The sequence below is a fragment of the Ornithodoros turicata genome, unplaced genomic scaffold, assembly GCF_037126465.1.
Source record: "Ornithodoros turicata isolate Travis unplaced genomic scaffold, ASM3712646v1 Chromosome22, whole genome shotgun sequence".
NCBI lineage: Eukaryota > Metazoa > Arthropoda > Arachnida > Ixodida > Argasidae > Ornithodoros > Ornithodoros turicata.
This window is the reverse complement of record NW_026999340.1, coordinates 639,949-653,850: the sequence shown is the minus strand read 5'-3', so window position 1 is coordinate 653,850 and position 13,902 is coordinate 639,949. Positions and strand designations below refer to the sequence as shown.

Below are 13,902 nucleotides of genomic sequence, written 5' to 3'. Positions count from 1 at the left end.
ATATAGCCGAAGTTGGATAGCGTTAATTTTTGCGCACGAAAGGCAAGCTGGACACATCGCAAATCTCCAGTTGTACGAAACACAGTGCAGCATGGTCGTCGATTATGCCAGTGCTTCAACATATGTTTCAGCGTCGCACTTCGGACATTGCGGGCATATTTAAGTTTTTCCCCTTGTGGACCGATGCTGTGTGTGTTCATGGACATCATGTTTTCAAAGACATGTAAGTTTTCAATAATAATGCGAAAAAAAATGCTGGTCATGTTACGCTGTGATATAATACCTGGTGAGGTAATACGATATGCTATGACGCTCAGTTCCATACGAAATAAAGTGGTTGATCTAATGTTGCTTGTTTGTGCCACTGATACGCACTGCTGTGCGGTGTTGATGTAATGTTCAGAGAACGCCAGTAAGCCTGGCTAAGGCACGGGAAAAAGGTCCACTAGAGGTCCGTAAAATGTCGTCATTGACGTACTATGGACTTCCTTGGGACGTGCGCGGATGTTATTTTGGCAGTTCTGAGTACGTCCCAAGTATGTCAAAATTATGTTTCAGGATGTCCTCGGGATGTCCACATCTTAGGTGCCACATCTTAAGGTGTCACAGAAGTAGTTCTGGTCGGCAGCCACAACTTGATTTGCAATCGGACACTAGCAACCTCTGTCATGTACCCCCGTGTTCTCGCTCGTTTGAGACAGCTGCACAGATTGTGTCGCACTTGAAAAAGCATATTCATGATGGTGTAGAAATCGAGTGCCCATATCATAACTGTCAAAAGAGGTTTCGTGTTATCTCCTCGTTTTCTGCCCACATCAGTAGAAGCCATGCCCCTATGCAAGCAACTCATAATCCCACCTCTGAGGATGCAGCTGTCAATGATGCCCCAGGCCCCAGCAACCGAGACGTGATGGAACACATCGAAGAAGGGTTAACGAGTGCAAGTAAGCACATTAACGCAAGTGACGAGAATCCATCAAGAGGAGTTACAAACATCAGAGAGAGTGTGGAGCAGAGCCTCGCTCGATTCTACTTGAGGCTGCAGGCCAAGTTGCTTGTTCCCGCTTCAACATTACAGTGCATTGTAGACGAACTGAAAACTGTCCATCACTTGAACTTGTCCTGCATTTCTGCTCATCTCGAGGAGAACCTACGGAATGATGCGCACGCACTCGAAGGACGTTCTCTCCTGGAAGCAATGCAGGGTGGCGATGTATTCGGTGAATTACATGCGACGAGACTTGCCACTACACACACTCGCACTTTATACTTGAAGGAAAAGTTCTCGCCAGTTGAAGTGATGTCCGTTTTGATTGGCCGTGACAGTAACAACAAGCAATGCTTTGCAGAGTACATCCCTATAAAAGAAACCCTTCTTCATCTGCTTTCTACTCCAGCTGTTGTTGATGCCGTCAAGCAACCAGTTCAGGCAGGTGACGGAGACAAGCTCTTAGATGTAACAGATGGATCGTTGCACAAAGAACACCCATTTTTTCACACTGCAAGTGGGTCACGCCAAATTGAGATTATGTTATACCAAGATGTGTTTGAGGTGGTTAATCCTCTTGGACCAGCGAAGAAAAAACACAAGATCGTCGGAGTGTATTTTACCTTGGCTAACTTTCTCAAGCATTTCTGTTCCACACGCGATCACCTGCAACTAACTCTACTCTACAGGGAAAGTCTCATTAAGAACTTTGGCGCAGACAAAGTATTTGCAAAACTAATAGCCGACCTCAAGGACTTAGAACATAATGGCATCACCATTGGGAACGAATGCTTCAAAGGCAGCATCTTCTGTATCATTGGAGATAACCTGGGACAGCACAGCATTGGAGGATTTGTGGAAAGCTTCAGCAGATCATTGCATTTTTGTCGTTTCTGTGATATTGAGCGTGCTCACTTCGTGGTGCATCCAGAAGAGCTTGGAGTTCTGCGTACTACGGAGAGCTTCGAAGCTGCTGTTACCAATGCTGAGAGCAGCAACACAATCGTACAGGGTGTAAAGACAAACAGCTGTTTTAATCAGTTGCAATTCTTCCATGTTTGCCAACCAGGACTTCCCCCTTGCTTAGGACATGACCTGTTTGAAGGCATAGTCGCCTGTGACCTGGCCCTCTACATCAGAAATTTTGTGAGGGTCCGCAAGTGGTTTTCTTTCCCGAAGCTGAACTATGAACTTGCGAATTTCAAGTACATGGCTTCAGATTCAAGCAGTAAACCATACGAAGTAGCCGAACACGCAAAGAAGATTGCAGGAACAGCTGCATCAACCTGGACCCTACTTAGACTGCTGCCTCTTTGTATCTGCCACTATGTACAGGATTTTGAAGACCCTGTATGGTGTCTATTATTGACCTTGAGGAAGATTGTAGATATTGTCTGCTCACCATGCCTAAACAATAGTACAGTAGCATACCTCCAGGTTCTAATTGAGGAGTACCTGTGTGACAGGAAAGAACTTTTCAAGTCGTCACCACTGCTGCCAAAGCACCATTACCTACTTCATTACCCTTGCCTCATGATTCAGTTTGGGCCACTCATCAACTTGTGGACGATGCGCTTTGAGAGTAAGCATTCTTATTTCAAGCACTGCGTCCGTAAGTTGAAGAACTTCAAAAGCTTGTGTAAGACACTTGTGCAAAGGCACCAAATGCTCCAAGTGCACCTCCTCTCAGACGGATTCTTTGAGCCCGACATCTCCACTAAAGCCGTGATGCCAATACAGATTTCAGCATACTGTGCCGGTATCCAATCATCCATTAAGTCATGCGGCATCGATGAACAGAACAGTACTGTTACCAGTCAGGTGACTTACAAGGGCACAACGTATACTGAAGGCTCGTTTGTTGCAGTCACCAATGACGACCATTTGGCTTTTGGAAGAATCACCTTTGTCGTTCTTTGTGGTACTGAAGTCTTCCTTGTTTTGAAGTGCCATGTTGGAAACTTTCAGAGTCGTTTGGGCATCTACACACTTGAGGAATGTTCACAGTACTGCTGTGTGAATGTGAACTATCTCATTGATTTCTATCCGCTGCCTTCATATGTCATCCGTGGAAAGCGATACATATCGCAGAAACACTTTATTCCTATTTAGTAATTTTGTGGCTAATGAGTGGTTATTCAACGCTTGAAGTGCCTGTTAAAGGGAGTTTGGATGAGGCGCAGGGAATTGGAAGGCTACTTGTGATCAAGTTCTTTGTACTCGGCGTTAATATTTTGTTTTGATTTTGCCCTGGAAGACATCGTGTCAGGAAGGCCCTTATGAGATACCCGGATTTATTTTGATGTGAGAATCCTTCTACGTCTCTTCACATGCTTGCATTGTATTTGTGAACCTAAGCTGCATTGTCGCACGTTCAATATTATTTCTGCCATTGGTAAAATGTGAATCTTGTGTTAAAGCATGTGTTAAAGTAACCATGCAGCTTTATTTCGACCTACGATTGCCAATTTGCATTGCTAAGTCCTCTTTTCAAAGATTGAGCTTCAATTTGCTGGAATTGCTAATTTTCATCATTGCACAATTTTGTACCTTATGCAGATGGACATTGTTGAGCTCGAGGTCTCTACTGCCCTGCCAGCACTTTCGGATCAGGAAGTCTCCACAGTTCTTGCAAAATTAAAATAAATTGGTGTTCAAAGAGGAGAAGATTTGAGGTTCTTAGAAGAGCCAGACCTTCGTGGGGTGCTGAAACCAATACAGATTAGGAGATTCCTCTCCACAGTAAAGAGAGGTGAATACTTAGCATTTGCTTTTGTTTCTTATTTTAGGCAGTTTTTGAGGTGACTGCTACAGAACCCAGTCCACAAAATTTGTTGCAATAATACTGCAGCAGTATTGTATGCGTAACAAAATGATGTTGCTGCAATGCAAATGATCGCCAGTGTTATGTTACAGTGGTGCAACACCGCCCACACTGTACACATTTTATGGTAAAATTATTGCAACTGTCCATCCGCACTGTCGATGTGTTCGCAGTGTTTCCTCAATGTGATGTGTAAAACACTCCTTTGTCAACATTGCTGCGATGCTCTCTCAACGCAGTATATGTAACCCTGTGTCAGCATCCAGGCGTGACATGACAACATTTCATTCAGAACGAACCAACCAAAACGATATTCAGAGGCGGAACATGAAACTAACAAATACATTCCTTTTTCGATCACTGCCATTTTTAATTTCATTCAGTTGGCAACATGCTTTCAACACTGCACTGCACAGTATTACCGCAACAGTGTTGCAATATTTTGTGTTGACTAGGGATGCTGTAGCCGTGATAGTTTATTAACCTTTCTGTTTGTATTCCCTTAGTGGGACCAGTGGAATTGGCTGTTTCTCATACATACGTGTTGTAAATATATCTACAGGGTGATGGCTCTGTTCCTGAGTCAGGTTCCTCTTTTAGCACAACACCATCTTGCACATCTCCTTTGCAAGTCCCCTCAGTACCGGACACCCAACAACATCAGTGTGAAAGCAAAGCTTCGAACGTGGACCCCAACTGTCCAGTAAACTTCCAAGTTTGTTGGGAAAGCATGCCACCACAACTAATATCCGCAGTGAAGAAAAAGGAGCGCCCGTCTAGCAGGCTGCGTCGTGAAATGGTCCGTCTGGTAGTTGACCAATCCAGAACCATGTGTGAGCGCCCACTCAAGAAACACTACGAAATTATTGCAAGACGAATTGTGGGCCAGTATCCAGCATCATTTCAAGATGCCTTTGAAGGCACGGTTGTTGGGACGGGTCATGATTCGCTTCTTAATCAGCTGGTCTTTAGGACCGAAAACTGTGTACGCTTTCAGAACCGTTGCTCTGGTGAGACGGCGGATCTGACGAAGAGTGGACGAAAGAAGGCCCGCATGTACGGTTGCTTCAAGGATTCTACCACTGAAAACATTGATGAGGAGTGCTTGGAAGAAAAAAAAGAAACGCTAAAACATTGGTATGTGACGAACACTGGTCAAAAAGATGACATCAAAGCGGAGATGAAGGTGACATACTTGCTGCAACGGAAAATGATCGATTCGAAAATCAAAACCCCCGAACTCCTGTCGGAATGGCCGTACCTCTTCACGCCCGACGGCATGTTCATCCACTTTCACGAGCTTGTTGGCATACACGTCGAGGATGTGCTCCCAGTGTCATTCAAGGAAAAGGGACTGAGCATTTTGAAATTCGCACAACAGTGCGAGAAAAGTGATGCTGCCACGCAAATCCTGGCGGAGCTGGAAGATGCCCCAGGCACAGAACTGCAAAACCAGGCAGTCGCAGTGACCCTTCTCCTGTTACACTACTTAGAGGAAAATGCCGTCTTCATTGTTCGTGGCGTAAGTGGTATATATGTCACATGCTAATGACAGATATGACACCTGCTTCCTCGCTGACATACTGTTACCTATTACTACCTTGTTGCCATAAGTGATGAGAACATGTACCATCTCATTCACATTCGTACCACATGCTTGTACCATACGTTGAGAAATCAATGAATATAATATATATTTTCTCAATACATTACAGGATCCTTGTACTGCCCGTGATGTGGAGCAGTCTGACCTTCCAGCAAGCCCAAGAATTATTGTTATTGGTGAGGTTTCAGAGCTTTCTGGTACATGCACGTGAATTGATAGTCCGGTACCATCGGACCTGCTCGTGTCTTTCAATTTTTGCCGTTGGTGATTATTATATAACAGGTGATTCCGCATGGTGCCCGTCCTCATTCATGTTGAGTGTAGACAAGATTGTTGTCACAGACCTCATCGATGACTTTATCACGGCAATCAGCGTCTGGTTTGCTCTCCACTATGTGCTGAATCTTGTATATGCCCAAGAAAGTCAAGCATTGCTGGAGTTCCTGCAGAGGTGCACATTGTCAGCCATGCATGCTGTTTTTGTATAGCTCTTCATGTCCTCGCAGGACATTTCTCTGGATAAACCCTGACCGGGGTTCAAGAGCAGAGAAGAGGCAGCGCACGCCTGTCAATAAAAAGGTGCTGCGACTCGTCGACAAGCTGTCGCACTTTGAGTGGCATGTTTAACACTTGGTAAGATGAGCATCTTATTTTGTTTTCCTCCAGTCTCTTTGCAAACAGTACTATTTTCAGTTTTCCAAGCAACTGCATAAGACTGTTGCATTGATGATTTGACCTAATGTCACAGCCACTCTGCTGCGTTTTTTCACGGTACGTGCCTCTCTTGTCCTGCCCGAGGGATCATGACGCGTACATGCTGCTTCTCTTCCAGTTTTTTCCACTGTTCCATCAGCGACTGGGCAAACATAGGGCACATGGCCACTCTTATGCTGCGTTTTTTGAAGGTACGTGCCTCTCTTGTCCTGCCCGAGGGATCATGACGCATACATGCTGCTTCTCTTCCAGTTTTTTCCACTGTTCCATCAGCGACTGGGCGAACATAGGGCACATGGCCACTCTTATGCTGCGTTTTTTGAAGGTACGTGCCTCTCTTGTCCTGCCCGAGGGATCATGACGCATACATGCTGCTTCTCTTCCAGTTTTTTCCACTGTTCCATCAGCGACTGGGCAAACATAGGGCACATGGCCACTCTTATGCTGCGTTTTTTGAAGGTACGTGCCTCTCTTGTCCTGCCCGAGGGATCATGACGCATACATGCTGCTTCTCTTCCAGTTTTTTCCACTGTTCCATCAGCGACTGGGCGAACATAGGGCACATGGCCACTCTTATGCTGCGTTTTTTGAAGGTACGTTCCTCTCTTGTCCTGCCCGAGGGATCATGACGCATACATGCTGCTTCTCTTCCAGTTTTTTCCACTGTTCCATCAGCAACTGGGCGAACATAGGGCACATGGCCACTCTTATGCTGCGTTTTTTGAAGGTACGTTCCTCTCTTGTCCTGCCCGAGGGATCATGACGCATACATGCTGCTTCTCTTCCAGTTTTTTCCACTGTTCCATCAGCAACTGGGCGAACATAGGGCACATGGCCACTCTTATGCTGCGTTTTTTGAAGGTACGTTCCTCTCTTGTCCTGCCCGAGGGATCATGACGCATACATGCTGCTTCTCTTCCAGTTTTTTCCACTGTTCCATCAGCGACTGGGCGAACATAGGGCACATGGCCACTCTTATGCTGCGTTTTTTGAAGGTACGTGCCTCTCTTGTCCTGCCCGAGGGATCATGACGCATACATGCTGCTTCTCTTCCAGTTTTTTCCACTGTTCCATCAGCGACTGGGCGAACATAGGGCACATGGCCACTCTTATGCTGCGTTTTTTGAAGGTACGTTCCTCTCTTGTCCTGCCCGAGGGATCATGACGCATACATGCTGCTTCTCTTCCAGTTTTTTCCACTGTTCCATCAGCGACTGGGCGAACATAGGGCACATGGCCACTCTTATGCTGCGTTTTTTGAAGGTACGTGCCTCTCTTGTCCTGCCCGAGGGATCATGACGCATACATGCTGCTTCTCTTCCAGTTTTTTCCACTGTTCCATCAGCGACTGGGCGAACATAGGGCACATGGCCACTCTTATGCTGCGTTTTTTGAAGGTACGTTCCTCTCTTGTCCTGCCCGAGGGATCATGACGCATACATGCTGCTTCTCTTCCAGTTTTTTCCACTGTTCCATCAGCAACTGGGCGAACATAGGGCACATGGCCACTCTTATGCTGCGTTTTTTGAAGGTACGTGCCTCTCTTGTCCTGCCCGAGGGATCATGACGCATACATGCTGCTTCTCTTCCAGTTTTTTCCACTGTTCCATCAGCGACTGGGCGAACATAGGGCACATGGCCACTCTTATGCTGCGTTTTTTGAAGGTACGTTCCTCTCTTGTCCTGCCCGAGGGATCATGACGCATACATGCTGCTTCTCTTCCAGTTTTTTCCACTGTTCCATCAGCGACTGGGCGAACATAGGGCACATGGCCACTCTTATGCTGCGTTTTTTGAAGGTACGTTCCTCTCTTGTCCTGCCCGAGGGATCATGACGCATACATGCTGCTTCTCTTCCAGTTTTTTCCACTGTTCCATCAGCGACTGGGCGAACATAGGGCACATGGCCACTCTTATGCTGCGTTTTTTGAAGGTACGTTCCTCTCTTGTCCTGCCCGAGGGATCATGACGCATACATGCTGCTTCTCTTCCAGTTTTTTCCACTGTTCCATCAGCGACTGGGCGAACATAGGGCACATGGCCACTCTTATGCTGCGTTTTTTGAAGGTACGTTCCTCTCTTGTCCTGCCCGAGGGATCATGACGCATACATGCTGCTTCTCTTCCAGTTTTTTCCACTGTTCCATCAGCGACTGGGCGAACATAGGGCACATGGCCACTCTTATGCTGCGTTTTTTGAAGGTACGTTCCTCTCTTGTCCTGCCCGAGGGATCATGACGCATACATGCTGCTTCTCTTCCAGTTTTTTCCACTGTTCCATCAGCAACTGGGCGAACATAGGGCACATGGCCACTCTTATGCTGCGTTTTTTGAAGGTACGTTCCTCTCTTGTCCTGCCCGAGGGATCATGACGCATACATGCTGCTTCTCTTCCAGTTTTTTCCACTGTTCCATCAGCGACTGGGCGAACATAGGGCACATGGCCACTCTTATGCTGCGTTTTTTGAAGGTACGTTCCTCTCTTGTCCTGCCCGAGGGATCATGACGCATACATGCTGCTTCTCTTCCAGTTTTTTCCACTGTTCCATCAGCAACTGGGCGAACATAGGGCACATGGCCACTCTTATGCTGCGTTTTTTGAAGGTACGTTCCTCTCTTGTCCTGCCCGAGGGATCATGACGCATACATGCTGCTTCTCTTCCAGTTTTTTCCACTGTTCCATCAGCGACTGGGCGAACATAGGGCACATGGCCACTCTTATGCTGCGTTTTTTGAAGGTACGTTCCTCTCTTGTCCTGCCCGAGGGATCATGACGCATACATGCTGCTTCTCTTCCAGTTTTTTCCACTGTTCCATCAGCGACTGGGCGAACATAGGGCACATGGCCACTCTTATGCTGCGTTTTTTGAAGGTACGTTCCTCTCTTGTCCTGCCCGAGGGATCATGACGCATACATGCTGCTTCTCTTCCAGTTTTTTCCACTGTTCCATCAGCGACTGGGCGAACATAGGGCACATGGCCACTCTTATGCTGCGTTTTTTGAAGGTACGTGCCTCTCTTGTCCTGCCCGAGGGATCATGACGCATACATGCTGCTTCTCTTCCAGTTTTTTCCACTGTTCCATCAGCGACTGGGCAAACATAGGGCACATGGCCACTCTTATGCTGCGTTTTTTGAAGGTACGTGCCTCTCTTGTCCTGCCCGAGGGATCATGACGCATACATGCTGCTTCTCTTCCAGTTTTTTCCACTGTTCCATCAGCGACTGGGCGAACATAGGGCACATGGCCACTCTTATGCTGCGTTTTTTGAAGGTACGTTCCTCTCTTGTCCTGCCCGAGGGATCATGACGCATACATGCTGCTTCTCTTCCAGTTTTTTCCACTGTTCCATCAGCGACTGGGCGAACATAGGGCACATGGCCACTCTTATGCTGCGTTTTTTGAAGGTACGTTCCTCTCTTGTCCTGCCCGAGGGATCATGACGCATACATGCTGCTTCTCTTCCAGTTTTTTCCACTGTTCCATCAGCGACTGGGCAAACATAGGGCACATGGCCACTCTTATGCTGCGTTTTTTGAAGGTACGTGCCTCTCTTGTCCTGCCCGAGGGATCATGACGCATACATGCTGCTTCTCTTCCAGTTTTTTCCACTGTTCCATCAGCGACTGGGCGAACATAGGGCACATGGCCACTCTTATGCTGCGTTTTTTGAAGGTACGTTCCTCTCTTGTCCTGCCCGAGGGATCATGACGCATACATGCTGCTTCTCTTCCAGTTTTTTCCACTGTTCCATCAGCAACTGGGCGAACATAGGGCACATGGCCACTCTTATGCTGCGTTTTTTGAAGGTACGTGCCTCTCTTGTCCTGCCCGAGGGATCATGACGCATACATGCTGCTTCTCTTCCAGTTTTTTCCACTGTTCCATCAGCGACTGGGCAAACATAGGGCACATGGCCACTCTTATGCTGCGTTTTTTGAAGGTACGTGCCTCTCTTGTCCTGCCCGAGGGATCATGACGCATACATGCTGCTTCTCTTCCAGTTTTTTCCACTGTTCCATCAGCGACTGGGCGAACATAGGGCACATGGCCACTCTTATGCTGCGTTTTTTGAAGGTACGTTCCTCTCTTGTCCTGCCCGAGGGATCATGACGCATACATGCTGCTTCTCTTCCAGTTTTTTCCACTGTTCCATCAGCAACTGGGCGAACATAGGGCACATGGCCACTCTTATGCTGCGTTTTTTGAAGGTACGTGCCTCTCTTGTCCTGCCCGAGGGATCATGACGCATACATGCTGCTTCTCTTCCAGTTGTTTCCACTGTTCCATCAGCGACTGGGCGAACATAGGGCACATGGCCACTCTTATGCTGCGTTTTTTGAAGGTACGTGCCTCTCTTGTCCTGCCCGAGGGATCATGACGCATACATGCTGCTTCTCTTCCAGTTGTTTCCACTGTTCCATCAGCGACTGGGCGAACATAGGGCACATGGCCACTCTTATGCTGCGTTTTTTGAAGGTACGTGCCTCTCTTGTCCTGCCCGAGGGATCATGACGCATACATGCTGCTTCTCTTCCAGTTTTTTCCACTGTTCCATCAGCGACTGGGCGAACATAGGGCACATGGCCACTCTTATGCTGCGTTTTTTGAAGGTACGTGCCTCTCTTGTCCTGCCCGAGGGATCATGACGCATACATGCTGCTTCTCTTCCAGTTGTTTCCACTGTTCCATCAGCGACTGGGCGAACATACGGCACATGGCCACTCTTATGCTGCGTTTTTTGAAGGTACGTGCCTCTCTTGTCCTGCCCGAGGGATCATGACGCATACATGCTGCTTCTCTTCCAGTTGTTTCCACTGTTCCATCAGCGACTGGGCGAACATAGGGCACATGGCCACTCTTATGCTGCGTTTTTTGAAGGTACGTGCCTCTCTTGTCCTGCCCGAGGGATCATGACGCATACATGCTGCTTCTCTTCCAGTTTTTTCCACTGTTCCATCAGCAACTGGGCGAACATAGGGCACATGGCCACTCTTATGCTGCGTTTTTTGAAGGTACGTGCCTCTCTTGTCCTGCCCGAGGGATCATGACGCATACATGCTGCTTCTCTTCCAGTTTTTTCCACTGTTCCATCAGCGACTGGGCGAACATAGGGCACATGGCCACTCTTATGCTGCGTTTTTTGAAGGTACGTGCCTCTCTTGTCCTGCCCGAGGGATCATGACGCATACATGCTGCTTCTCTTCCAGTTGTTTCCACTGTTCCATCAGCGACTGGGCGAACATAGGGCACATGGCCACTCTTATGCTGCGTTTTTTGAAGGTACGTTCCTCTCTTGTCCTGCCCGAGGGATCATGACGCATACATGCTGCTTCTCTTCCAGTTTTTTCCACTGTTCCATCAGCGACTGGGCGAACATAGGGCACATGGCCACTCTTATGCTGCGTTTTTTGAAGGTACGTTCCTCTCTTGTCCTGCCCGAGGGATCATGACGCATACATGCTGCTTCTCTTCCAGTTTTTTCCACTGTTCCATCAGCGACTGGGCAAACATAGGGCACATGGCCACTCTTATGCTGCGTTTTTTGAAGGTACGTGCCTCTCTTGTCCTGCCCGAGGGATCATGACGCATACATGCTGCTTCTCTTCCAGTTTTTTCCACTGTTCCATCAGCGACTGGGCGAACATAGGGCACATGGCCACTCTTATGCTGCGTTTTTTGAAGGTACGTTCCTCTCTTGTCCTGCCCGAGGGATCATGACGCATACATGCTGCTTCTCTTCCAGTTTTTTCCACTGTTCCATCAGCAACTGGGCGAACATAGGGCACATGGCCACTCTTATGCTGCGTTTTTTGAAGGTACGTGCCTCTCTTGTCCTGCCCGAGGGATCATGACGCATACATGCTGCTTCTCTTCCAGTTTTTTCCACTGTTCCATCAGCGACTGGGCAAACATAGGGCACATGGCCACTCTTATGCTGCGTTTTTTGAAGGTACGTGCCTCTCTTGTCCTGCCCGAGGGATCATGACGCATACATGCTGCTTCTCTTCCAGTTTTTTCCACTGTTCCATCAGCGACTGGGCGAACATAGGGCACATGGCCACTCTTATGCTGCGTTTTTTTGAAGGTACGTTCCTCTCTTGTCCTGCCCGAGGGATCATGACGCATACATGCTGCTTCTCTTCCAGTTTTTTCCACTGTTCCATCAGCAACTGGGCGAACATAGGGCACATGGCCACTCTTATGCTGCGTTTTTTGAAGGTACGTGCCTCTCTTGTCCTGCCCGAGGGATCATGACGCATACATGCTGCTTCTCTTCCAGTTGTTTCCACTGTTCCATCAGCGACTGGGCGAACATAGGGCACATGGCCACTCTTATGCTGCGTTTTTTGAAGGTACGTGCCTCTCTTGTCCTGCCCGAGGGATCATGACGCATACATGCTGCTTCTCTTCCAGTTGTTTCCACTGTTCCATCAGCGACTGGGCGAACATAGGGCACATGGCCACTCTTATGCTGCGTTTTTTGAAGGTACGTGCCTCTCTTGTCCTGCCCGAGGGATCATGACGCATACATGCTGCTTCTCTTCCAGTTTTTTCCACTGTTCCATCAGCGACTGGGCGAACATAGGGCACATGGCCACTCTTATGCTGCGTTTTTTGAAGGTACGTGCCTCTCTTGTCCTGCCCGAGGGATCATGACGCATACATGCTGCTTCTCTTCCAGTTTTTTCCACTGTTCCATCAGCGACTGGGCGAACATAGGGCACATGGCCACTCTTATGCTGCGTTTTTTGAAGGTACGTGCCTCTCTTGTCCTGCCCGAGGGATCATGACGCATACATGCTGCTTCTCTTCCAGTTTTTTCCACTGTTCCATCAGCGACTGGGCGAACATAGGGCACATGGCCACTCTTATGCTGCGTTTTTTGAAGGTACGTGCCTCTCTTGTCCTGCCCGAGGGATCATGACGCATACATGCTGCTTCTCTTCCAGTTTTTTCCACTGTTCCATCAGCGACTGGGCGAACATAGGGCACATGGCCACTCTTATGCTGCGTTTTTTGAAGGTACGTGCCTCTCTTGTCCTGCCCGAGGGATCATGACGCATACATGCTGCTTCTCTTCCAGTTGTTTCCACTGTTCCATCAGCGACTGGGCGAACATAGGGCACATGGCCACTCTTATGCTGCGTTTTTTGAAGGTACGTGCCTCTCTTGTCCTGCCCGAGGGATCATGACGCATACATGCTGCTTCTCTTCCAGTTTTTTCCACTGTTCCATCAGCGACTGGGCGAACATAGGGCACATGGCCACTCTTATGCTGCGTTTTTTGAAGGTACGTGCCTCTCTTGTCCTGCCCGAGGGATCATGACGCATACATGCTGCTTCTCTTCCAGTTTTTTCCACTGTTCCATCAGCGACTGGGCGAACATAGGGCACATGGCCACTCTTATGCTGCGTTTTTTGAAGGTACGTGCCTCTCTTGTCCTGCCCGAGGGATCATGACGCATACATGCTGCTTCTCTTCCAGTTTTTTCCACTGTTCCATCAGCGACTGGGCGAACATAGGGCACATGGCCACTCTTATGCTGCGTTTTTTGAAGGTACGTGCCTCTCTTGTCCTGCCCGAGGGATCATGACGCATACATGCTGCTTCTCTTCCAGTTTTTTCCACTGTTCCATCAGCGACTGGGCGAACATAGGGCACATGGCCACTCTTATGCTGCGTTTTTTGAAGGTACGTGCCTCTCTTGTCCTGCCCGAGGGATCATGACGCATACATGCTGCTTCTCTTCCAGTTGTTTCCACTGT

The 13,902-nt window shown here is 48.2% G+C and overlaps 2 protein-coding genes and 1 long non-coding RNA gene across 3 annotated transcripts; all 3 read left to right on the top strand.

The window, feature by feature from the left end:
* Positions 1–835: 835 nt before the first annotated feature.
* Positions 836–3,100, top strand: LOC135373219 (uncharacterized). Its single transcript, XM_064606455.1, has one exon. It carries the CDS (start codon positions 836–838, stop codon positions 3,098–3,100), a length of 2,265 nt encoding a protein of 754 aa, XP_064462525.1.
* A 1,142-nt stretch (positions 3,101–4,242) lies between these two features.
* LOC135373218 (uncharacterized) lies at positions 4,243–6,045 on the top strand. The gene is made up of 4 exons (XM_064606454.1): positions 4,243–5,334; positions 5,528–5,594; positions 5,701–5,869; positions 5,925–6,045. The coding sequence occupies exons 1-4, from the start codon at positions 4,543–4,545 to the stop codon at positions 6,043–6,045; spliced, it is 1,149 nt and encodes a 382-aa protein (XP_064462524.1). The 5' UTR covers positions 4,243–4,542.
* Positions 6,046–10,268: 4,223 nt separating this feature from the next.
* LOC135373233 (uncharacterized) lies at positions 10,269–11,677 on the top strand. Its single transcript, XR_010416368.1, has 3 exons — positions 10,269–10,343; positions 11,075–11,147; positions 11,611–11,677. It is a non-coding gene; the product is annotated as an uncharacterized LOC135373233 (long non-coding RNA).
* The last annotated feature ends 2,225 nt before the right edge of the window (positions 11,678–13,902 follow it).